The sequence below is a fragment of the Mirounga angustirostris genome, unplaced genomic scaffold (assembly GCF_029215605.1).
Source record: "Mirounga angustirostris isolate CCGP_5_RB_7025 unplaced genomic scaffold, mMirAng1.0.hap1 SCAF_6, whole genome shotgun sequence".
NCBI lineage: Eukaryota > Metazoa > Chordata > Mammalia > Carnivora > Phocidae > Mirounga > Mirounga angustirostris.
Window position 1 is genome coordinate 125423430 of NW_026991714.1, and position 26091 is coordinate 125449520.

The 26091-nt window shown below is 53.4% G+C and overlaps 1 protein-coding gene across 14 annotated transcripts; it reads right to left on the bottom strand.

Moving 5' to 3' along the window:
* Window positions 1–1396: 1396 nt before the first annotated feature.
* On the bottom strand, window positions 1397–26091 carry HPS1 (HPS1 biogenesis of lysosomal organelles complex 3 subunit 1). Of its 14 annotated transcripts, XR_010412541.1 has the most exons (21): window positions 25784–26063; window positions 24430–24543; window positions 22503–22610; window positions 17847–17984; window positions 17485–17627; window positions 16991–17099; window positions 14662–14822; window positions 14062–14164; window positions 13392–13490; window positions 13234–13303; window positions 11301–11356; window positions 9933–10100; window positions 9658–9837; window positions 8650–8711; window positions 8011–8145; window positions 7863–7928; window positions 6672–6816; window positions 4484–4597; window positions 4019–4361; window positions 2605–2687; window positions 2085–2139 (listed from the first exon to the last, which is right to left on the bottom strand). XR_010412541.1 is itself a non-coding variant. In XM_045878585.3 (20 exons), the coding sequence occupies exons 3-20, from the start codon at window positions 22608–22610 to the stop codon at window positions 1977–1979; spliced, it is 2103 nt and encodes a 700-aa protein (XP_045734541.2). In that variant the 5' UTR covers window positions 24430–24543; window positions 26016–26091; the 3' UTR covers window positions 1397–1976. The 14 variants fall into 14 exon arrangements, 9 of the variants coding, with proteins under 9 accessions (XP_045734541.2, XP_064451202.1, XP_045734540.2 ...); XM_045878585.3 differs by lacking the exon at window positions 4019–4361 and having other exon boundaries at window positions 1397–2139; window positions 26016–26091; XM_064595132.1 differs by lacking the exon at window positions 4019–4361 and having other exon boundaries at window positions 1397–2139; window positions 24430–24534; window positions 25784–26062.

The window sequence follows — 26091 nt, forward strand, 5'->3', positions numbered from 1 at the left end:
CTGTCCTGCTCCTCATTAAGGAGTTTACTGTCCAGGGTGTGCTGGGGAGCGAATCCTGAGGAGATACTGGTCAGACTCTGCCCTAGCTCCCCATCTTTCCGCCTGCAGGATGGTGAGCGGCTCTACACCCCACAGGGTCGCCTTGACCAGGGCCTCAGCAAAACTACGGGGGGGGGGGGGGACATCTGTCGCTGCAGTCCCTGGAGAGCTGCGTGCTCCCTCCCAGACCCTGAAACACCTTGCACTCAGAATAGGCTGCCGCGGGAGCCAGCAAGGGCTGGGAAGTTTGGGGTTCGCCCCCTTCTTTTGACAGCCTGGACATCCCTCTCGTCTTTGGCACCTTTCCAATATCCCCAGAACCCTCAAGGATTAAAGATCACATCCACAAATACCTTCAGCTAACACACTTTCTTGCTATGCTTTGGACTGCCTGGAATTAGGAGCTCCTTTGTTCTCTGCCCATTAGCTAGCAGGCCATTCCTCTTGTTAGAGGAAAAAAGCACCCAAGAGTTGAGTTTCTGTACTGCCATGACATCTGTCCATATTCTAGAAACCCGCTATTAGAAATGCACCTTAAAATTGGGAGAGTATGCAGGGAAGGTGCGTCTGAGCAGGAGAGCCTTCCGCGATCCCTCTACTCATGAAAGAGACACCCGTCCGCACGTCAGGTTTACACTGTGTGTGGAACTATGCTGGAGTCTGAAGCAGGATGCTCGCCCCAGTGTTACAATATTGAAAAATTCGGGGGACTGGTTCAACTAGACATGTCGACATCATGCAGCTACTAAAAATTAAGGGACAACAGTAGGTGACAGAAGCAGGTACCCTAAGCAGCAGTGGGCATCTAGACTTACTTTCCCCCGCTTTGTGCTCTCCTGTGTTTTCCACAACTGATGTTAAATTTCCATTCGTAAAGTCAAGATATTAAGGAGGCATGTGGTCCCAGGCACCTCAGGTTACTGTCCCTCACTGCCACGTCTGAGGACATTAGTGTGAGGTGGGGTTCTGTCCCCCCTTCACCCCCACCAGCTGTTTCCTTAACAGAAAAGAGTCTTTGCGTGAATTTTGGCTCAAGACTGAAGACATGGAAGGGCCGGCTGCTGTCAGCCGGTGAGAAGCGCTGCCTGGGTGCCTTCTCCTGCACGGTGCTTCTCTCCTCCCCGCGGCAGATGCTCCCCAGTCCCAGGGCTTGGGTGCCCTGACCTGCGGTGGGAGCTTCTAGGTGACAGGAGAGGGACCGTCCCCCTGAGGCAGGGGTTCTCAACCCAGGGCACACAGGGATCGGCTGGGGAGTTTTTATAAACCTCTGCCTGGGATCCAGAGGACCGAGGGACACGGATCTCTGAGGTGGGGCTGAGGCAGGAGTCGGGACGGAGCAGGGTGCGGATGGACCAGGACTTCTATGCACCAGGAAGAGCCCAGGAGCCCAGGTACGTTTGGCTTGAACAACAGTGACCACAACCAACATTTATTGAGCACCTGCCGCGTGCCGGGCAGCCCTCACAACCACCCTGAGAGGTAGGTGCTATCCCTCCGAACGCGGGGTAAACGGGTGTAGAGTGTCGGAAACCCACCCAGAGCTGCAGAGAGGAAGTGGCCCACCCAGCCAAGGCAGCACCTTGCATTTGGGGAGGGAAACGGCTTCCCGAGGAAGCTCTTTCTCCACTCCAAGGAAAGCATAAAGGAGGTATCTTCAGACACCTGCAGACCCCGGGGACGTCCTGTCTCCTGGGGATCAAGGCAGAGGCAGCTCTGAAAGCAGGTGCCCCAGTTCTAACCTCACAGCCACTGTTCTTTTAAGGAGACCAAGGGACCCCCTGGCCTCCCTCCTCCCCCAAAGAGAAGGATTTGGGGGTTTGGAACCTGGAGGGGAGCCTAGTCTAGGTGGTTTCTTTAAGAGAGCCGGGGGGCTGTCCTACCCTTAGCGGCTGCTCTGCAGGGGGCCGGGCTGCACAGCCAGACTGCAGCGCCCTGGCCTAGAGCAAGGGGAGGTGGGAGGTCTCCCAAGAGCGCCGGGCCAGCTCGCCGGCCTGCTGCACCAGCACGTCTGTGGGGATGACCGACAGGTGGAGGGCCAGCAGCTCGTGGCACTTGACGGCCTCGGCCGGGTGGCCCTTGCTGTAGTAGCGCAGGAGCTTCCTGGAGGAAGGGGGGTGGGATTCAGGAGCGGGGCCCCAGCGGCCCTCCCAGACACGGGCGCCCCTCCTGCCACAGCACGAACACTGTCACCTCGTGAGGCCCCAGCACCTGGCCAACCGCACGAGGCTCGGCCCTGGGCCGTGCGGTCCACCCCTTTGGGTTCCCAGCCCTGCGCAGGGCCTGCCGACGGCCATGTCCGGGCCGCGGGAAGCCACAGAGCCGGCAGGGAAGCCCGAGGGCCCGGCACGGATGCTGGCAGGTGCTGCCAACGGTGTGGCCGCCAGAGACGGGCAGAAAGCTGGGCATGCTCCCACCCACCCCCCTCACTGAACACGGGGCTGGGCAGCAAAGAGCTTCCACCGAGGGCTTCTTGGGGGGCGTTCCTGGAGCAGGAGCTGCTCCCCATGGGGAAGTGGCACTTGCTGGGCACCCACTGTTCCCAGCAGCCTTGTGAATCGGGGTCACCTGTAGTAGTCTCCTCCCAGCACGCCGACGGAGGCCGAGTCATCCGAGAGGACGGGCACCTCTATTATCTGGAGTTTGTACCCCTGCAGAAGAGGAAGAAGGTCTTACAGGGGGAGGTGGTGGCGTGGTGGAGAGAACACGAGCCTGAGTCAGACACCATGTTCAAGGCCTGGCTCAGCCCCGCGCGCGCTGGGTGCTTGCTGCTTGGACCTCTTTTTACCTCGTTTTCTCAACTGTGAAGTGGGACTAACAGTAACCTCCCAGTGAACACTGGAGGTGATGTATAAAAAGCTCTGAGTGTCCTGCCCGGTACACATGTGGTAGTTCTCACTCCCATCAGGGCGTGGACCTGGCTCAGGGACCCGCACGAGCTCAGGAGGGCTGCCAGGAGGGCGACCCTGGGAGGTGGCATGCAGGGTCTTGAAGGGCTAGGCATTATCAAAAGGCCCAAGTCTCTGCTGTGAAAGCGACCACAATCTCCAGGGCAGGGTGAGGAGGAGAAGGGAGACGTCCAGGTGGCTTAGTTGGTTAAGCGTCTGCCTTCGGCTCAGGTCATGATCCCGGGGTCCTGGGATCGAGTCCCGCATCGGGCTCCCTGCTCAGCGGGGAGTCTGCTTCTCCCTCTGCCCCCCCCCCCCATTCATGCTCTCTCTCTCTCGATTGCTCTACTCTCTCTCAAACAAATAAAATCTTAAAAAAAAAAAAAAGGAAAAGGAGGAGAGGGAATTAAGATGCTCTGGGCAGCCACTGTGCGTCGGGCACGGTCATGGGGCTCGTCTCCATGCTCATGTGGGCACCGTGGGCCCGTCCTGCGGGCGAGGAGGTACACTCAGCGTGCTAGGCAGCTGCCCAAGACGGCACAGGGCAGGCAGCCTCCACAGCTGGCTCTGCCCCCCACAGCCCTACTGCAGTCTGTCACTCCGTCGGGACAGCCACACACACAAAGCCCTGCCTCTCCCTAGAAGCTAAGGTAAAGGTCATACACACATCCTGGGCTCAGAGCGCCGACGGGAGCCTGTTTGAGCTGAGCCTGGGTTCTGGCTTCTTCATTTATGACCTTGGTGGCCCTGGGCACGGAGTTTGATCTCCAGGCATCAGTGTCTCTATCTGTAAAATGGGGCCAATTATCCCTGCCCCAACCATGGCACAGGCTGGGAGGACGGGAGGTTGAGACCCAGGAAGCAGCCTGTACTCTGGAAGGTGCTGGCCATCACTCTCGGGGCAGAGCGAAGGAGGGCTGCTGCCAGGGAGAGGGCAGGGCCTGGTGGGGGTGGAGGGGGCATGAGGGGCAGAAGAATGGACAGAGAGCTGGAACACAGACTCAAAGTGACAAGTGAGGAGAAAACAAAGAGAAACAGGAAAGAAAGAAGAGAGAGAGAGAAACAGGCAGTGAGCTCCCATGACCTGTGCTTACACTGGAGTAACAGTGAGGTCTAGAGCGAGAAGTACCGGGCCAGGAGGCCATACTGTCCTCTTCACCTTGCGCAGGTTGCTACACGGCTCTGAACCTCGGTTTATCGGCCTCTACAATGGGAACGACAGCGTGCCGTGCTCTGTAAGCGCAGCTGGCGACGCGGAAGCAAGTGCGAGCAGCCGTTCTCGAGGGGCATGCGGCCATGTGTTCGCGTGCGACCTGGACACCGCCTTGAGTGACAGCACGAGTCGTTCAGACAGCTGCTGGAGGGGTCACAGAGCGCCCCTGAACACGGGACCCCCGAGGTCTGGGTGCCCACAGCTGTGCCTCCCTGTCAGCTCCACTAGGGACGAGAAGAGATGAGAGACAGACAGACTGAACGCAGTGCAGAAGAAAGGGGTCCCGGAGTGAGCAGAGAGGAAAGCATTTCGGGACGGTCCTGCCCCGGGACCCGGCCGCACCCACCATCTCGTTCTCGAACCACAGGAAGTAGGAGAAGCAGAAGTCGCCCTCCCGGAAGAGCAGCGTGCTGTAGCCCTTCTGCAAGTATCTGCGCGCCAGCCGGATCAGACACCAGACCTGGGGACAGGCGGAGAGCGTGCTCGTGGCGGCCCCGACGGCCTCCCCAGGGCCCGCGGCGTCGGCCCTCTCCCCACAGGGGGCCCAAGGCTCAGGCTCCCGGCTCTGGAAGAAAAGCACTCAGAGGAGGAGCTCCCAGAAGGCCAGCGGCTGCTCCAGCTCACCTGTTTCCTGAGTGCCGGGCATGGCCTGGGTCAGAGCAGGGGCTCAAAAGTAAATCATTATCGGGTGGGTGGGGGGGTGGACTACCCCTCCTCAGTTACTGTGACAATAAAATACATGTAAAAACCCTTCACGTAACTTGACTATGCACAGAGGCCATAAATTAGTAAACTGATCATTCAGCCCAGAAAACAGACAAGGACGTTGTTAGGTAACACAACAGGAGACAAGGGTGTGGCCACCTGGAAACCTGACCTGCTGTCCAGGGCCACCCGCCCACCGGTCCCCGCCAGGGGCGTAGGCTCTATGCCAGGAAGGTGCTGTGGGGCGTGTGAGCACAGAGGACCCTGAGCCAGGCATGTGCTCTCTCCAGGGCTGAAGTCCCAACCAGGGCTCACCAAGAGGTCCAACAGAAACACAGGGACCGAGGGACAATGTGCCTTAGATCCCCTCGGGGACATTCTCTTGCCTAATCCAAGGGCTTCCATGCTGCCGGTGACCTGCCCGAGGGAGGAGAGCAGGGGCAGCCTGACTCCTCCATTCTCCAGGGCTGGAAAAGGCCTGATGAGCTTAGAGGAAGGCTTACATGATTCACGGCAAACCTGACTACAGCGTAATGTCTAATTACATCTGCAAGCAAATACGTGGATTTGCTGTATTTTCAGGAAAGCAATTTGACAACGTGTATCAATAACCTTAAAAACATTCCTCCCATTTGACTTAGTAATTCCATTTCTGGGAATCCATATTGAGAAAATAATCAGAGATGAGGACAAAGATGGATGCGCAAAGGTGTGTGCCGCAGAATTATTTATGACCGCGAAAGCCTGGAAACAATCTAACTGTTCAACATTGGGGAAATGGCTAAGGAAATTATGTTACATCCACATGATGGACTATTGTGGACTTGTTAAAAATCATGTTCATAAAGAATTAATGACATGAGGAAATGCATCAGATAGAAAGCGAAAACGTGGGTAAACACAATTGCATCTACGGAATGATCCAAGATTATGACCAACGGCAAAAAACTGCACAGAAAAACAATGCAAAGAAATGCAGCCAGAGAACCCCTGACAATCTCCGGAAAGATGGCTGGAGAGGCTGGTACCAGCAACTGCTCCATGAATTCTGTCGATCTTCTGAGCCACGTACCGTGCTGAGTATTTAACCTGCAGCATCTCACGTGTCTGTAATTGTTGCCCCCCGTGTACATCAACAGTAGCACCAGCTTCTTTCACAGATGAGCACACAGACACTCTGACTAAGTAATGCCCTGGGGCCACACGGCCAGGGAAAGGCAGAGCCCACCCCGCCTTTTGTCACCCTCTTGATTTTAACTATTAGCGTGTACTTTAGATGAATCTAACAGATATTTATACTAGACTACCTACCACATGTATAGTATATAAATATACACATACTAGTTTGCCATGAAACCGTCTATTAAAGAGAATATAAGAACCCCCAGTGAATGTTTCTTTAGTACAAACCACCTAGTGTTAAATCCTGTATCCAAACTGGATAACCTTGTGTTTCTTCTTTCCATTTGAGTTCATTCAACAAATACTTATTGGGATTTATTTATGCCAAGCACAATGTTAGGCCCTGGCCGTTTCCCCCTCTGACCTCACTGCCCAGACTTGCTCCTTCAGGCACATTAGAAGACACCCAGGAAGGTGCCCCTGACATCGACTGAGGCCCATGTGGCCCCGGATGCCAGGACCCTAGAGTGACGAGGCCCAGCTGCGTGCAGACACTGACAGAAGAGTACAGTAGGGTTAAGGCGGGGTGTGCTCAAGGCCTCAGGGGAGCCCCAAGGGTGGGGGGCATCAGTCTTTCCTGGACAGGGGTCAGGCCAGCACGTCTCATCTGACGGGGGTGAAGAGGACCCGGGCCGAGCAATGGTTACCTTGGTTCTGATGAAGGTGGCCAGTGGCTCCCTGCCCAGCTCCGACGAAATCCTTTTACTGCTGCTGAGGGAAGGGGCCACCATCTGGCCGGTCGTGCGGTCCACATAGATGAAATGCACCAAGCCCGGGAAGTCTTCTAGGTAGGTGAAGGTCGGAGTTAAGGTGCTCACGAAGCCAGGGACCAGGGAGAGTGCTACTCTGTCCTCCACCCAGGCTCCGGCAAGGCTAAGCAGTGGAGTCCGGAGGCCAGGCCTGCCACGCCCACCTCTCCCCACAGCTGCCATGTCAGCCAACCTCCCCGGGTCCCTGTTTTCCCAGGCCTCTTTACCTCTGAACCCCCAACCGGGTGAAGTTCTCCTATGCAAGTACAACGGATCCCTGGACACTGGCACATCTAACCTGGGGAGTTCTAGACCCAACAGGAATAGCGAATGTTCTTTTTTCATCATTTTCACGAGGGAAGAGTTTAAATCACACACATGGTGAGGCTGGTGTGAGAGCAGAGCTACCTACCTACGAATGAGCCTAGCTGACCGCCCAACCCACACGCCTCGGCGTGGTTTTGTTTCCCTCTCCACACTTCACCTTCTGAAGCTGGAAGGTTCCCACCGGAAGGGAACAGCCAACATGGCAGGCTGGTGGCTGGTGGCTAAAAGGGGCCTCTGTCATCCCTTTCACCTGCATACTGAGACCTTAATACAGGAAAAGCTGCTTTATATAAAGTTCCAGAGGAAATCAGTCTTCGATAAAACTAGTATTCCATAATAAAAGGGTCAAACAGGTCTTGGATAGGGTTTTTTAAGGAGGGATAAACATTTTTGGCACAGGCCTTCTCAGAGCCTTCACATCCCACTGTGTACTGTGACATCTAAGGAGGACACAGCCTCTCTAACCTACCTGACCCCAGGACCCCTGCCCTGCCTGGAATAGCTGTTACCACTTTGCTGGCTGGACACTGTCAACATAATCCCCAAAGCTTTTATGAAGTCACTGAGGGACAGCTGGGATTTGTGAAATTTCAGTCCTGGAGCATTCCTACAGACAAGACATCCATGACCCTATCTCCTATTCTTCAGAGAAAAGATGCTGAGGTGGTGGAATATATCTGCTCCTTCCCAAAAGTCCAGAGTCCTGCAGAGTGGGCAGGTGTGGGGGACATACAGACACGAGGGACTCGGGCATGAGGATATGACACCATGGTGACGTTCCTCCTACTCTTCACCAACAAGAAGTCCTTCCAGTCCATCAGCTTCTCTCTGCCGGGGAAACAGGGGGAAGCGGGTGGGGTGTGGTGCCTCAGCTCCCGCTCCGGCTAGCGGGGGCCGCACCCATACTTACTGCATGATGGCCTGCACCTGGCCCTGCAGCTGCTGGGGCAGATGGGGGCCCCCCCGGCCTGGAGCCGTGGTCAGGAAGCTGAGACGGTAGATGGCACAAAGCTGCCGCTTCACCTTCCCACACGCCTGGAGCAGCCTGGCATCAGGGGAGGAGAGCATGACAGCGGGAAGGGCCCTGGAGGGGGGCTGTCCGCATGTGAGCCGGGGACTTCATCCCATGGGTCACCCCCTGACCGGTGACAGACACAGCTGCTGAAGCACACCCCTGCCCTCAGAGACACCGGAGGCAGCTCCCCAGGTTGCCCCCGGTGTAGTGCGCGGTACTTGGGTGGAAGCTCCTGGAATCTCGCCCCACCCCCATGGTTTATTTTATGGAGAAATGAGAGGAAGAGCACCCTGCAGGGCTGAGGCTGGGCGGGAACCTGAGCCCTCTGTCCCACGCTAAGTCGTCAAGGCCCTCTCCTCCACCTGCAGCCCCTCTGCCTCCCAGCCTCCCTCCGGCGTCTGCGGGCCGGACTCCGCTCTCTGGGAAGCCCCTCGCCCTCCTGAGCGCCTTCCTGAGCACCCTCTCCCTCTTGGCCTGGAGGAACCTGCCCCTCTGTCCAAATGACTCCCCCCATCCTCAGAGCCCACCACTCACTCCCAGGACGATCCAGGTTCACTCCTGGAGAAAGCCTTGCTCTTGAACTCCAGCCAGGCGCTCTGTAGGACGGGGGACAGGTTGGCTTCACGCTGACAGCCCCACAGTGAGGTCCAGAGGAGACCCTTGCGATGTCGCGCTCAGTGAGGGACCCACACCTCTCGCCCGCTTGAGTATTTAGGCTCGGCACGCAGCTGCCCTCACACAGTCAAGCTGGCTCTCTGGCAGGTCCCCCCAGCTCTCTGCACCCCGCATACACACCGTTCTCTTCAGTCAGCGGTTCTTTAAAGAGCAGTTTCTGTGCAGCAAGCACGGGGCTCACTGCCGAGCCCGCAAAGACGTGTAAACTAATGCTGTTGGAGGGACAGGCGAGGGCCCAAACAGGAGGACATGGAGCAGGCACTGGGGTGCTGAGGTGCGGCCCTAGCGAGCTCCTTAAAGGGGGACTTTACATCCGACCCCCATGCTCACCGTGATGGCCCGAGGCACTCCTCGCTCTGCCTCCTCCAACCCTTCTTCTCATTTTCAGACACACGTGTGTGGCGGCCACAGTGAATCTCGGGTCCTCAGACGACCCAAGCGCCACCAGCTGCTTCCCCTGGGTGACCTACCCCTCCTGAACTCCTTGGAAGCCCCCGGAGGAGACTGTGCATTTCTACCATCTAGGCCCCTCCAGCCTCATCTCCGACCTGGGCTGTGAGGGGTGCCGGGCGCAGGCTGCTGGCCTTCACGGTGGCGTAGAGTCAGGCTCTGCTCCTGCCACTCGCCTGCCCAGTAATCTGAGCCCCAGTTTCCTCACATAAAACACGGGAATTCGAATTCATGTTCTGCCAAACTCACATCAAAATGCTCTGAACATACTGCTAAGTTTCTGTTATCACTTCGTGATGTGGGAAACAAGGATCACGGGCCCGCGGTGGGGCCACCTCCCGAGTGTGGACAGAACAGATCTTGCCACCCCGGCCCTGCTTCTCCCAGAGGCCGCTCTATCTGGCAACTGAGCCTCACCTGAATCTCTTGCCCCCCACGATTCTTGACAAACTTATCCATCCTCTGCCGCAGGTCGCCCATGAAGGGGTGGGACCGCAGGGTGCTCCCGGCCTCCTGCCCCTCCTTCAGCTTCCTCTCCAGTAGGGAAAACCCGTCCAGCAGCTGGTACAGGATGAGGGCCAGGGGGGTGCTGGGGACCTAAGGGAAGAAGCGCAGGGCAGGATGAACAGGGGCAGCCTGCGGGAAGGCGTCCAGGCTGGGGCACTGCTAAGGGAGGTGGGGGTCGCTCCTACCTTGGTCAGGAGCACCATGTTGATGCCCGGCCACAGGGGCAGGCAGTAGGCGGTGTGGGGCACCATGGGGCAGTGGCTCTCCTTCACGTTGGCATCTAGGAAAACCCTTCTGGGGCCGGAAGCGACTGGGGAGGGAGGCACCAGTGTCTGGAGGGTGTCTTCAGCTATCTGCGGAGAAGAAGAGCTGTCTGTGGGAGGGCTGGGGTGGGGGAGCCGCCTGGCCTCTGCCTCACGCACCCACCCATGGTTGCCCATTCGCTGTCTCCCCTGTGAACCATGGGAGTAAACACTTTAGCTCCACGAAATCCAGTTCTTCAATTCCTGCGCTCTGTACCACGGCCCCAGCAGCTCCCCTGCCTCCTCGGAGCTATTCTACCTGGAGTCAGGACTGGATGGCAAGCCATGAGGAACAGGAACTGGGGTGGGTGGTAGAAAAGAGACTTAAAGGGCAGAAAGGTCGGGGGTGGGGGGAGCTCTGTCCCGGGCCTTCACTCGGACAAAGGGATGTCAATAACGCTGTCATTCTACCCACCCTGAGAACATCCGGACCGCTGGGCCCATGGGGGAAACTGAGGCGTGGAAGGACTAAATGAGCAAGACTCTAGCCTTACTAAATAAGAAGGGCTTTAGTGGGAAAAAGTAGAGAATTGAGGAAATCACCAGAGATGCCACGAGACCTTCTCTATCAGGATGGCACTGCACTGTGAGAACAGCCAAAAAACTAGCAACAACGTACTAGCTGTTGTGCGGATCTGCTAAATAAGTAATGGAGGCATGTGATGGACTCTTATTCCTTACACACTAGTGCGGAGTAAATGGAAAAATGCTTAAGGAAAACAGTGTAATGAAGGACATTAGGATTCAAATTTGGTAAAAGAAAAAAATACATGTAATGTATAAATATACATACATACATGTATACATACATATACGAACGTAAAATCAGAGAGAAGACAGAAACACCCCAAAATCTTAAGAGTAGTTAACATCTGGGGGAAGGATTAAGAGTGACTGAGCGATTTTTATTCCTTTTCATACTTTTGTATTTCCTAATTTTCCTACAATGAATATACTTACGTTCTAATTTAAAAAGTCATCACAAATTAAGTTGGACTTTCAGTCCCAACAACAGTGAGGAGGGTGGGATTCCTCAGGAATCGAGGTCACCCTATGCCCACCACCCACCCTCCTGGCCCCGGCCTCTGGGACGAGCTCTGTCCCCGCACTGACCAGCCCTGAGGTGGCAGCAGGAGGGCCGGCCCTGTGCGGAGTTACGGGGAGCAGACACCTCAGAGTCCCCAGTGTCCACCGCAGCATCTCAGATCAGCTGGTGCCCGGTGGACCTTCCCTCCCCCAGGAGGAACTCACCTGGACCTGGGCAGCATCCGTGGGTGGGGTGCCCCCATCCAGCCAGACGGTGCTACCTACAGGACACAGGTGATAAGATAATATAAATAACGTGAAAACGTGAACAATGGCTCAGCAGTGTGTCAGAAGGGGAGGGTGGGGCAGAGTACCTGGCAGGGGCGAGGGCACTTAGTAGGGGCTGGAGCAGCACTGCCCTGCTCATCTGACCCCAAGCTGGAAGTGCAGGGTGCGCTCTGCAGTCGCAGGCTAGAGCAGCCTGGGCAAGAGAAGCTCCCCGCAAGGCCAGCTGCTGGGTGCAGGCTCCTGAGGATGTACCTGGCAGTGGCGGGGGGGGGGGGCATGCCCCTCCTTGGCCCCCTGAATCCCCTCCTTGATTCCACCCTCTCACTCCTTCAGGTCCCTCCCTGTCTACCACGGTGCCTCTCTCCCAGAAGGCAGCACACTTTATTCAATCAGCAAACTTCTGCTGAGCACCTACTATGCACAGGGAATTGAGTGGCTTCCCTTTCCCAGCAGAGCTCACAGAAACTTACTGAACCCACTACATATTTGAAATATTACATGTTTGTAATAATATTGTTCTCCCTTATATTTCATTGCAAAAAGCCATCACTTGTAATCATGTCTCTCTAGGGAAGCCCGTTGATAGATACATTCTGAACACCTGATTTACAAATGAATGAGTACAACTCAAGCCATTCGTTAGCGGTGAGTTCCAGGCACTAGGAAATGGCATTATTTACAGCTCTGAGGCATAAAAACTAACCACTGAGAAAGAGGCCAGGAGGAGGACTGTGATGAATGAGGGAAGGGAGCAGTAAGAAGAAAAAGGAGCTTTGGTGATCACCCCAAAGCAGTGTCTCTTGATGTGTTCTGGGCTCACGGAGAGCTTAGGGACCAGAGGACAGCCACGGACCCCGGGGCCCAGAAGAATGTGTAAGTCTACAGGAGCTGGTGTGGAATCTCAGGGGCCCCAGGCTCCTCGAAGCCCATCCACGGACTTCAAGTTAGGAACATCTAACCCACTAGTTTTCAACTGCGGCTGCATGTGAGACCTTTTGAAAATCTTGATGCCCAGGTCACATCTCAGATCCATTAAGTCCCAACCTCTGGCACAGGCAGGCCCGGCTTCGGGAGTTTTTAAAGATCCCTCGGTAAGCCCCCCATGCAGCAGGGCTTAGAGCCACTGCGCTAACCTAGATCTGCGCCTAGGGCTGGCTCCATGCTGATGCTCACTGGCCTCACAGGGCAAGTTTCTAGACGTACTCACACCTGGGTCCCAGCCCACAGACTATAGCTTCACTGGTCTGGCTGAAGCGGCCTGGCTGGTTCTCACGTGCAGCCAGGGTTGAGAACCAGCGGCTTAGGGACACCACACAGTAAGTTCCTTTCAAAACTCAGTCCCTGAGAAGTGTCTTCTTCTGAACCCCTGGCCTTCCTCTATTAGGTGACGTGAGCCATACGATCCTTCCTTCTCCCCAGGAGCTGCAGAGGTAAATGTGATGCCCATTCAGAGGGACTACAACAGTATGGATTTTGGCTTATCTTTTTCTTCAGCAGTGTTGTCTATTGTCTTGTTAGTAACATTTTGATTATTTTTCGTTTCTTTTTATTGTTTACCCACCCACATCGTCTGGAAAAACAGGTAAGGTATAGAAACAGAATATGTACCTTTTAAACCATTATACTTGAAATCAAATGATTATTACTTAATTTTAGTTATGGATTAATTGATTTAAAAAAAAAAGGCAGAGAATACACCTATGGGAGATGACTTTTTAAATGAAATCAGCTTGTCACACAGCTTTAGGAATCATCTGAGTAGCCGAGCTTTCATTCAGGCTGGAGCTGGTGAGAGTGGGGGGGCAGAGGAGGACCTGCGGGCAGCATCCTGTGCTCCAGCCCCCTCCTCTGGCTCCTCCCCAGGCCTCACCTGAGCTGTGCTCCCCGGGAGAAGGAGCTGGTGTGAAGTACTCCTCAGGGAGGGAGAAGCTGTCCGTCTCCTGGGAGGGAGAAGAGGGCATCTTGGGCCAAGGGCTGGGAGAGCATCTCCTAAGGGCTCAACCCTGGGCCCCGCTCCCCTCCACACACAGTTGCTGCAGAACTCCTCCTGGCCTGAGCTGTGGAAGCAGGGCCCCAGGCCTGCTGCACGGGGATGCTCTGGCTGCTCCATGGCTTCCGCGGGGAAGGCTGCCATCAGCAAGGGAGACCTAGTTAGAACTCCTCCTCTGCTCACTCCTCCCCGCCTCCCCAGGGAGCCCAGCACTTCTGCCCACAGCCCTCCACCCCTGCGCTCCCCGCCACCACGCAGCCCTGGGGGGGTGTCCTCACTTTCCACCCAGGTTTCAACTCTAGGTGGCCTAGTCTTTCTCCAGAACCGCTGAAATTCCCGAAATTCCAACACACTGGCAACCAAGCCGCTGCCAAAAACAGGGACGGTGTGGGCGAGGATGGTGGCTAGCACCTACCGAGCACCCCAGGCACCGCTGGCCTCTAGGTAAACTGTCCCCTCTACTCCTCCAAACAACCCTTGTCCCATTGCACAGATAAGGGAACCGAGGCCTAGAGCAGCAGGGACTCCAAAAATCTGCCCTTCTCACTGACTAAACCACATGCATTCTAGAATTCCTGTTACGTCTGAACACAGCAGGAAGCCAAAAGCCTGCCCAGAACTGTGATGCAGAAACACAGCCTCCCCAGGTGGCCTGCCCAGCACTCTGCAGGCTGGGTTTTGGAACTGCCCGGGGAGCTGGCCCAAGACCTGAGGGTCGTCATCCTCCACTGTGCTCTCGCTGGGGTAGCGATCCTGGACCAGGAGGATGAGGGCGAGGAGGTCAGCTGGGCGCAGGGAACTGGCACTGTGGCTGCAGAGAGAGCAGCCGGCTGTCAGTGCACGCTGGCGCCCCCTGCAGGTAACAGCAGGTGAGGGGCAGGCAGGTTAAGGGAGTTTGGAGCAGGGTCCCTGCTCTCAAGGAATTTATGAACGTGTCAGCTGGCTTCATTCTTCTTGGAGAAAGGCAAGGTACAAATAAAATTAATCAGTTCATTAATTTTTAAAATAAAACTTGGTGTATTAAAGAAAAAAAAACCCACCAATGAGAAACCACTGGGGACCAGTCACAGCCTATGGGGAAGTTCTAGAATTCAGATTCGGAGACAGTGTTCCAGAAAGACCTAATTCAGAGGAGGGAATGAACTGAGAGGGTCAAGAACTGAAGAGTTAAGGAGGCTTCAGGGAAGAGACGGGTCTTGAAGATCTTCTTGGCTGGGGAGGTGGTGCTTTTCAGGTAGAGGGAATAGGGACCGGGGGTGGGGGGGGAGGCAAGGGTCTGGGCCGCTGCCTGCTGGGACCAGGGCTCACCTGGAGTAGAAGGCCAGCAGCTTGGAGTGTACAAGCAGGAAGGCGTGCAGGGCCTCCTCGCCGGCCCTCTCGGGGCTGGAGTTCACAGCCTGGATGACGTGCCGCTCCAGGGCCTCTATGCACAGCTCACAGAGCTGAGGGTGAATCAACCGCTCCACAGCCTGGCGGGCAGGGAAAGGAAGCCGTGTTACCGACCACCCTCCCCTGCTCCAGGTCCTGGCTGGTGGGTATATTCGCTCAGTCCATGCTGAACGCATGCTACGTGCCAGACACTTGGGAACAGGGCGACTTGGGCCAGCCTTCCTGGGGCTTATGGTCTGGTCACTGGACTCCAGTGGGTGAGACAGACAATATGCAAGGAAAGAGACAAGAGAAATGCCAACTCTAAGTGTTGTGTAGGAAACACCTGGTACCGACTTGGGTAGGGTGTCCAAAGAAAATGTCCTTGAGGAAGTCACCTCTAAATTGATATCTAAAGAACAAGAAATCCTGTTAGAGTAGAGGGGGAGAATGCTGCAAGCCGAGAAAAGAGCATATGCAAAGGCCCTGAGCTGGGAAGACAGTTTACAGCGGTGCTGTCGGATGGATCTATAAGGTAAGCCCTATGCATAATTTAAAATTTGCTAGTAACTACATTTAAAAAGTAAAAAGAAATAGGTGAAATTAATTTTAATGATTTATTTTACCCAATATATCTAAAATCTTATCATTTCAACATACAATATAAAAGCATTATTAATGGGATGTTTGACACTCTTTTTTTGTACTAAGTCACCAAAATCCAGCGTATATTCTACATGTACAGCATAACTCAATTTGGACAAACTAGATTTCAAATGCTCAATAGCCAAATGTAGCTAATGACTACCGAACTGCACAGAATTAAATATCCAGTGCTCCTGAAATGCAAAGAAGTCCTGGGAGGCCAGGGCGCAGTAAGGGCAGAGGGGCATGAGGTGAGGCTGGGGCGGAGTCCTGCAGCGGCAGGTCATACAGGGCCTGGTCGGTTCTGGAAGGAGTGTGGATTTTAAGTTAACTGCATTAGACCATCTCCTACAAGAAGCCTTTTCCGATGTCTCAGAAAGAGCTGGTAACACCATCCCTCGTGCCACCATGGATTCAGATGGGAAACCCAATAAGGCAGCACCCAGGATGCTTTACTGTGTTTTCAGGCATATATGTACTCTCAAGGGCAGCGATGGTATCCTTACTCATCTCTGTTCCCGGGGCCTGGCACATCTCTTAGCATACAGTAGGTACTACACATTTATCAGAAGAGTGAGGGAGCGGGGTGCGAAAACAAATCCTTTAGATCTATTTTCCAGTCCACTAACTCTCTTTCTACTTATGTCTCATCTACTATTTAAACCATCCTTGAGGTTTTTATTTTAACAATTATGTTTTTATTTCTTAAATACCTATATGGGTTCTTATTTAGCTTTTATGTCTTTAAATATTTCAAAGTTATTTTATGTTCTGGACCTAATAATTCCAGTATATCAAGCTCCTTGGGATCTAAATCTATTGGTGACTGGTTTTCCTCTCACTCGTGGCGGCTCATGTCCTTGTGCGTCTGTCAGTTCTGAGCTCCTATTTGTTTGCTCCGAACCTGTCCTCTAAAGCAGTAGCTTTCAAAGTGCAGTTCCTGGACCCACATAATCAGCTTCACCAGCGGACTTGTCAGAAATGCAAATTCTAGAATCCCCAGACCACCCCCACCCATGAGAAAAGTGAGGCCCGGCAACCCTTATCTCACAAGCCCTCCAGATGATTCGGATGTACCCTGAGGGTGAGAACCGCCACTCGGGAGGAAATCTGTGTTTGTCTCTACCGGGAACCAGCAGTGGTACCTGCAGCGACCACCTGAGCTCCTCCGGCCGGGCCTTGGCGCGGGGATCTCGGGCTCAGCCCCAGCTGCTGAGGGCCTAATTAAGGCTCTGATTGCACTCAGGCCTTCCTGACTTTAGTGCTGCTTCTTTTTCACTACTGTCCATGCTAGTTTCAGCTCAATATAATTTGGGGGGGGAGGTGGCGATCAGAATTGAGGGAGCTATCTTCAGAATTTCCATAATTTACTGTGAGCCCCAAACTGCATTAAAAAGCCTGTTTTATCTAGGATCTCACTGCTTTATTGTAGGGAGCCCCATCAGAGTATCGAACCCACCATGAGGCCACAAAGGGCAACCTTCTAAAGATAAGAGTCTGAGGGTCTGTGACCTCACTCACGACGTGGGGGGTGGTGTGTGTGTGTCAAAACTTGGCCTTAAAGCTCCTCAGCCCTCTGACCTGACACCCCTGTGGCCCGAGGCCTCCCGTGCCCAGTAGTCACCTCCACAGCAAAGCACTGCTCCTGCTCCCGCAGGCGGCCGTACGTCCACAGCAGGCTCTGGAAGTGCTCCCACACCTGGATGCGCCGCTCAAGGTCCGGGGGCCGCAGCCTGGGGGCAGAGCAGGACAGACCCTGAGAAAGCTGCCTGTCCCCACTTTCAACCAAAGGAGCAGAGTTACCGTCAGGGCTGGGCGAGCTCGTGTGACTTGAGGCGACAAGCAGGAGAGCCCTCTGAGCATGGAAGGGCTGGTCCAGGCTGCGCCCTGGCCGCGGAGGGGGACTGGCACAGAACCAGGAGGTAGGCGCCTGAGCAAACACTTCACCTCTCAGTTTCCTTCATACACGGACATACGACACGAGGTCAGCTAGAGAGTCTCCAGAAAGGAGCCAGGGGTGGAGTACGAATGAGCAGCTTCACAGAGGCCGGCCACCTGCTGCACGGCCCGACAGGGTGCTTGGCAAAGGACCCAAAGGGGACCGAGACGAGGACTCACTCCTTTCGGATGAGCTGGCCATCCATGGTGACCAGCCCGAAGTGCACCTCGAACAGGTACTTGAGCACGCACAGCTTCTGCCGCAGGTCACCCTCGCCCTCCATGTGGTCTCCATTGATGGCAATGAACAGGCATTCTCCAAACTGTAGGCGGAGGGGGCTGGTGTGAGCCAGCCCCAGGGGACCCCTCACCTGGCCTGATCCCGGAGGAGATCGAGGGGGGGCCTAGGTCCCAGGGGATTTTGATAGGGCGGTTTCTGCTTTCTAAAGGAGTCTGAAGTTCAAGGTAAAGGCGAGGCATGTGGACAGACCGCCCACGGCACCGAGGGAAGAGGAACATGGGCTCACGGGTTACACACTCACCAGGTGAAGGACGTACAGATAGTTGCCATTTTCTGTTGAGAAGCACGTGTATGAATCTGAGAGCTTCTCCAGCATGGTCATGGAGGAGATGATGACTGGGGCCAGGAGGGTGCTGAGCTGGTCCTCCACGGGAGGAAGCTGCAAGAGGGGAAGAAAGTAACAGCGCTTGGAGTGCCAGACCCTGGCGACAAAGGAATGGACAAAACCCAGGCCTCGCTAGCAAGGGCGTCCGTAGTTTTAGACCTGCCTGGAAGGTACCACCGCCCTGACAGGAGGGAGGCAAGAGGAGACTGCCCCCAGCACCTGGGTGCTAGTGAGAAAAGTCTGGGAGGGGTCGGCCAGCTACCTGTGCCATTCTGCCTCCGAATCCAGAAGGAAACATTAAGGACTTAGGCCACATCTCCACAGTGGAACGTGTGGGGCATTTAACGGAGCACTGACCGACTCTAAGGAAGTTCTCTACGTGTCCTAAAGTCCATGCTTTTTGTTGCAGTTAGGTCTACTTCCAGGGAATGTATCCTAAGGACAATGATCAAGGATAGGGCAGAGATGCGCACAAAGATGCTCACTGCAGCATAACGTACAGCAGCAAGCAACTGTAAAAACTTGAAATGCTCTGCACCAGCGAAACAGTTAATAACAGCTCAGTTAAATGACGGAAGAAGGCAAAGCCACCTCAAATAGGGGAATGTTTCAATGACATGGAAGATTCTTCTGATGATATAATAAAAATTGTTGTGAGTAGTATTTTAAAACGCACAGAAAAAAACCAAGTATTGAAAACATATTAAGAAAGTCAATGCAATGCTGCTAAAGTTATTCCTTCTGGCTGAGAGAGTATGAGACTTCCCGCACTTTTTATGCTTCTGTAGTGCCCGTTTCCATAACAAGCCCACCTTCATTTTTAGGAGCTCTTCCTCCAACCATTCTCTCCACCCTCCAAAATCAGGAACAAAACAAACAGAACCAAAGAGAAACTGGACAAATTTGCTGGCACCACTCAAACCCTCTTCAATGGAAGGGGAAAAGAGAACAGCTGATCTTCCCTAAGCTGATCTTGGAAGACTTGACTGCAATATGGAGAAAGCCAAATCCCGACTTTGAGCTTGTGAAATCTGAAAGGAGACGAGTCAGACCTTGCCTTGAAAAGAAAAATAGGCAACCAACCAGGGGCAACGTGCAGCATTTATAAAAGGAGCGGGACGCAGTGCTGTGGTGAGGATTTCCTTCCAACTTCCTCAGCGCTCAGGAGCCGAGGTGGGTCCAGCTTTAGCAGTGGTTCCTGCCCACCCCCTGGGCCCAGCTCAGATGGCCCCTCTCCTGACCATCTCGGCCACCCTGCCCCGTCACTCCTTACCTCACACCGTTTAACTTCCTCGGCACATTCAACATTCCCTGAACTCATGTGTTTATTTCCACCCCATTCACTGTCTTTCCTCCTCCCTCTGCAGCCCTAAGTTCCGTGACAGCAGATCATGTTGTTATGGTCACTGCTTCACCCACTGCTTCATGCATAGTAGGTTCTCAGTTAATATTCATTGAATGAATATCCCTCCACAGAGGCAAATGTTTGTTGAACTGCTCATGTGCCACAATTTTCTTGAACTGTCACAAACAGATTATGTTAACAGAAAGTCACTTAAAAATCTAGATTGTGTACAGCAACTCGTTTTTTAAGTAGTGGCTTTTTCTGCAGGTGTAGCGAGTTTTTTTTTTTTTAAAGGTTGGGAAGATGAAAATATTTGGCATAGGCAGAGTGTAAAGGAATTACTATTACTTGGAATTATAAAGTGGTACATTATCTTTGAATGGCTTTTGAATCAATGTTTCTATTTATAGGAAATTATCCTAAGGAAATAATGAGATGTGGGATCAAATTCAAGCATAAATGTTCCCTACAGCAATAATTTTAGCAAACTAGAAACAATATACATGTCCAGTATGGGAAAAATGGTCAGATAAGTGGTACATTTATTTATACACTGGAATATGCTTCCATTAAGATTTATGCTTTTGAGAATATTTAACAAAAAAGAATAATGCTTTTGATATAATGGCAAGTGGAAAAACAGAAAATAGAACTGTAAATGTGGTATGATCCCAACTACATATAAAAGATAAAGACCCAAAGGAAATATATAGAAGAGCTAATGGCTCTGGTACTAGAATTATGGGTCATTTAAAAATGATTTCTCTATATTTCCCAATTTCCTACAATTAATTCATGTTTATAGAATCGGGGAAAAAAATAAGTGTTGTGTACATAAAAATAAAACTTTAAAGACATTTTTTCTTTAGTCACTTAGGAACTGAAAAATCAGGATTTTGTTCCTTTATAAGGCTTTCAATAAAGAAGATAAACACCAACAGATAACTTGCTTCTTTTGCTTGTTTTATTCATTCATTCACCAATATACTGAGTGCCTTTCTGTCAATATTATGGCAGGTTCTGGGGATACAGAGGTCTACTGATTGTTGGCTTCTTCAACTGACCTGATTGAATTAGAAGTTTAAGAACAAAAATATTAAAACTTTATGTATTGGGGTGCCTGGGTGGCTCAGTCAGTTAAGCATTCGACTCGTTTTCAGCTTAGGTCATGATCTCGGGGTCCCGAGACTGAGTCCCGTGTTGGGCTCTGTGCTCAGCAGGGAGGCTGCCTGAGATTCTCTCCCTCTCGCTCTCCTTCTGCCCCTCTCCCCACTTGCACTCTCTCTCTAAAATAAATCATCTTTAAAAAAGAAAAAAAGAACTATATGTATTGACTGCTAAAAATAAAAAAGCCTCATAGATAGACTTATTTTTTAGCTTAAAGAAACCACTAGAATGTCATGATCTCTGCTGATATCTTTATTCCTAAAGACTGTGACAAGAATATTGGTGATGTTGGGTGGATTAAGCTGCTCATGCAGAACTGGCTCAGCTGGTGATCATGCCCAGTAGAGCGAGAAGGGGCTGGCAGGCCACCCGTCAGGGCTGTGGCAGAAATGCCAGAACTCTCTCTACTGCTTTCCCTGCGGAAATGTTGAATCCAAAATTCATCTGGAGAAAATCTTCAAAATAAATCACTCCTTTCAAACACAGAGTAGAAATTATGAGTGAAAGTGACAACTATCTCCGAGCTGTAATATTTCAGGGTCACTCTGAATGTCCATACGCAAAAGATAAACCTTCATCCATACTTTACATCATATACAAAAATTCAAAGGGGATCATTAGACCTAATATAAAAGCAGAAACTATGAAACGTCCGGAAGAAGATAGAGGGAAAACTCTGTGATCTAGGGTTGGACAAAGATTTCTTAGATATGACACCAAAAGCGTGATTCCCTAAAAGCAAAAAATGGATACACTGGAGTTATCAAAATGAAAAACTTCTGCTCTTTACAAAATACCGGTTAATGGAGGGGAAGACAACACACAGACTGGAAGAAAATATTTGCAAAAACACTTACCGAATAAAGGACTTGCATCCAAACTATGTAACTCTTTCAAAACTCAGTAAGAATCCTAAGAAATCACCTACCCAACAAAAAGATGGGCAAAATGTGAACTGACTTCAATGAAAAAAGACACAGAGGGCAAATAAGCACATGAAATGTCAAAATCATCAGCCAATAGGACATGAAAATTATAAGACAATGAGATTCCGACAGACACCTATTAGAATGGCTAAAATTAAAAAGACCACAGCAAGTGTTAGCGAGGGTATGGAAGGGGAAGTCTCCTACATGCGTAGTGGGCTGGATACGCTACAACCCCTCTGGCCCAGTCTGGCAGTTGCTTACAAAGTTTAGCATATACCTCCACAATCTAGCCCTTCTAGCCCAGCTATTGACCCAAGAAAAGTGAAAGGCGACATTCATACAAAGACCTACACATGAATGTTCATATCTGCTTTATTGGGAAGAGTGAAAAATGGGCCACAGTTCCCATCAACAGGCGCACGGACACACCAACCATGACACGCCGATACCACAGACGACCTCCCGCCCAGCAGGGACAAGGAACACACTACTCCTACCTGCTGCAACATGGATAAATCTCAAAATTATGCTGAGATAGAAGCGAGACCAAAACCACTTTGAGTATATACTGTATGACTTCATTTACCTAAAAGCCTAAAAAATACAAAGTCCTCTCTTGTGACAGAAAGCAGACTGGTGATTGCCCAGGTTGGGGAAGGTGGGGGAGGGGTCACAAACTTTCGGGATGACAAATGTATTTTACTGATTGTGACAGAATCACAGGTGTGTGTGCGCGCGTGCACACGCATAGCTCAAATCGTACCCTTTGAGAATGTTCAGTGTACAGTACGTCCATTATACCTTAATGTAGCCGTTTAAAAAACTGATGTGTTAAGCTTATGCTAAACTTTTTAGGGAGAGAAAACGAGGACACCAAATTTCTCTGTTGTGGGATTTAAACTCTACCTCCTCCTCCTGCTCTCATTTAGCCTGATGAGCCCTGGTGGAGTAGGGGTGAGCTCACTAACTCGAGAGCATCAAGAGGCCAACTTCTGAGGATGAGCAGCTGGGTGCGCAGGGCTCTGGACCGCACGCACCACCCTGTTAGTTCCTCAGGCTGGGCCAGGAGCGGGTGGGCAGGTTCTCCCTGTGCTGTTGTTCCCTCCCAAACCCCTCCTGCCCTGTACTCACCTCTTCTCCCTCAAACCCGAACTTCAGCCGCAGACTCTCGGCAAACTCCTCGTCTGCCCAGTAGAAGAGGACCTCTGCACCTTCTGTGGCCACTAAGACGCACTTCATCTGCCAGGGAGAAGCAAGGTCAAGGTCACCTTCCAGCCTCTTTATCCGGAAGCTCAGCCCGAGTAACGAAGAGGATCATAACCCCAGCAAACACCTACTGAGCCCTCACAGGGCCCCGGGCTCCAGGACAAGGGCCTTCCTGCTGTTATTTTGTCACACCCTCACAACCAGCTGAGGAGGTAGGGATCTTTAGTTACTCCCACTTTCTAGAGCAGGACTTAGCACAGCTTGGAGCTCCTGGGATCTAAACCCAGGCCTAAGGCTGGGGCTCTTGCCTCTGTGTTTTCCAGCGCCTCTTGCCAGATCGTCAGACTCATCATGGGCCCACCTACACCGAGCATACGGAAGGACCCCACTCCTGATCTGGACAGAGGATCAACTGCCCAAGAGGGGCAGGCAGGATGGTGGCTCATGGCCCTCAGTGCCTGGTCTAGGTGGAGGGAGGCTAATGCACCTCTCTCCAGGCAGTTCAGAAACGTGTTTTTCCTCAAGGCAAAAACAGCTCCAGAAGACAAGCTTCAAAGCCCCTGGGAGTGGGTTCAGCATGACATAACGTCATTCATGAGTTCCTTCTGCTCTGGATGGAAACAGAGGCTGCCTAACCTTATCCACAGTTCACGCTCACACTTTTTTGGCTTCCTCAGCCACATCCCCCTGGATCTTTGGCCCTCCCAAACTGCCTTCCCCACCACCCACACATGCACCCTCTGTGCCACATATTTTAATGCCTGATTATACAAAATGTGTCTTATTATTCATCAGTGGGGAGAGTCTTAGCCCAGAGCGTCCCACACTGTGCCTTTCATTCCCCGGGAGGTGGGGGGGGCAGCAAGACATTGATCCTCTCAACCCAGGGGCAGCCTGACCAAGCCAGGTGAGGTCCAAATTCTCAGGTCAGCTGCTTGCAGATGAGAAAACCCCAGGCAGGGGCTTCACATCTCTTGTACCTCAGTGCACCACACGGACAAGATCGCGTTGTACGTGTGCCGAGACATGATAATGACCAGAAAACTCTACTCTGACTGTCCCCTGTGGAGATGTCCAGTTTCAAACAGGATCACAGCATCTTAAGGCCTCGGACTCAGTGACATTCTTTGGGATCCCCTAGGCGCCCAGCTTGGTGGCCCCACTTGCTGAATTCCTCCCCAGTCTCCGGCGGGGCGGGGGGGGAGTTTATCAACTCTTAACTCCGAGCACCTGGCCTCAAGGTGGTTCCTTGACAGTGAACAAAGAATGCAGCCTATTCCCATGGAATTGCTCAACACCAGGCAGAGATGGGGAGAGCAAACGAGTGTGAAGCAAAGGCTGCTGGCTGAGGGCAGGTGATGTGGAAGAGGCGGCTCTGGGACTCCCAGGTGAGTGTGACAAAGACAGGGGCTCGAGGGGCAGGCCTGATGGGAAGGGAGCGTGTGTGGGGGGCAATGGTGGGCTACAGCATGGAGGGTGGTCAGCAGCGGACAGCCCTCTGTAGGGTGGGAAGGCTGTGGGGAGTGACGTGCTGGGTGCAGGTGGGTGAGGTTAAGGACCCTGGTGTGACGTAATGGGGGCCCACTCCTTGGGCGGAGGCCAGGAGAGGAAGGGGCTGATGCAAGAGGTGTAGCTTAGGGTGGTAGGCCTTGATGACGGCCCGGAGGCAGGGGAGGAAGGAGCAAACAGGCAAAGGTGACATGAGCAGGCAGAGCTGGGGCAGGGGGTGGGGGGGACAGGGAAGGCTCAGTCCGCTGCCTGCCCTGGTGTGTGCCGCCCGTTGCCCCAGAGCAGCCCCAGAGTGGGTGCCGTCTGCCTCCGCTCCGCCCCCAGGGCAGGCAGGATCATCCACCTTGGCAAGGAGCACCGCGGAGCCCGCACACAGCCGGAGGTTCACAAGGCTGCAGGAGGCACACTCGATGACCAGCTCACGGAGAGCAGCACGGCATCTCGGGTCCTGCAAATGCTTAACACAGAGAGGTCATGAGGGCAAGCAGAGCCTCTCATCTGACTGCTGTCCGTTTCTGGGAGTACCAGCTGACGAAGGACTCAGCGGTCACACGTCTCCCTCCGGCCCTTAGGCCGTCTGCTCAGAATATACACCCCACAGCCAGGAGGCGCGGGTGCCCTGTATCCCTACCCCCGCACTCCCCGCAACACGAACCCGCCAGCACAGTCCTTTCCACATAGCAGGGGCCCACAAACATTAATTCCCACCTCCTGTTTCCTTCCGGGCACTCTCATTTTACCGTGGGTCACTCAGAGCCCTGGTGTGGTCAGCAAACCCGCCCTGAGCAGCCCCAACGGGCTTGCTAGGAGTGACTGGGGAGACAGCACGGCACACCCCAGACCCACAGGGAAGCAGGCCCAGAAGGGAGGGGACATCCTGGGACGATGAAGGAAACCAAAAAAGGCACCAGGGACCTGGTTCTAGTTTCGACTTGGCCAAGGCAACTCTGTCTCAAACCCCTGCTCTACTTCCCTACAGGGTTAAAGGGAAAAACAGAATAACCAGGCGGGAAGCACTTAGCAAACTCTGCTTTCTTACACAGAAGTGGGCTTCCTTTCCCTTGTTATTTCCCAGCTTCCCTTTGTCAAATAACAGGGTGAACTATACTGGCTCCAGAATCATTCACATTTTGATGATAAAAGGCAGGAATAACATAAAGCTGTAACCTAACTCGGAAACCAAACGTCGTAAGCAAATAAGAGGCAAGAAAGGATAGTGAGGGGCTCAGCATCTTTTGCAGCGTAACTGAGACTAGCTACATGACCGGCACGACCGGCCTTAATGACCTATTCCCGGAAAAGTGGAAATGCTTTGCAGTGGACATTAGGTTCACTGTTGTTGGGAAGCGAACCTTGCCGGTGGTGTCATTTTGTGATTTCCCTGTTCTCTCTATCCTGCTCTCAAGAGGTCCCACAAGCCTCACTGGAGCTCCAGATGGCGCGGGGCCAACCTGGGGAAAGCCCCCGGCCCCATTTTCACCACCTGCCCCAGCGAACGCCCTCAGGCCGCCGCGCCGGCCTCCCAGCAGCTCTGTTTCGGGGCGCTCGGCTCCGTCCGGGCCCCGGCCTTGCCCCTGCTGGGCTGGACGACCCGGGAGAGAGAATCCGCGGGGCGCCCGCCCCATGGCGCCTTCCTGTGTGCCCCGCACTCCACAGTTTATGCAGCACCCCCAAGCCCCCGCGAAGCTCACAGCTACCCTGGGAAGAAGGCCCGGCTGGGGGCGCCCGCCCCATTCCGTGGCTGCAGAAACTTAGGCTCCGAGAGGTGAGGCGGCGGGCCCCGGGCCAGACGGGCGGGCTCTGTGCGGCCGCGGTGGGGCCCGCCCCCACTTCCGGGAGGGCCGCGCGGGGTGGGGGAGCCAGGAAGCCCCGCCACCCACGGAGGGGCCGCGCGGGACGGCGCTCGGACGGAAGGCGAGGCCCACGTACCGCTCGCCGCCCTACACCGCCCAGCAGCCCGGGCCTCGCGGGCGCGCTTCCGGGTGCGACCACGTGACCTCTCGCG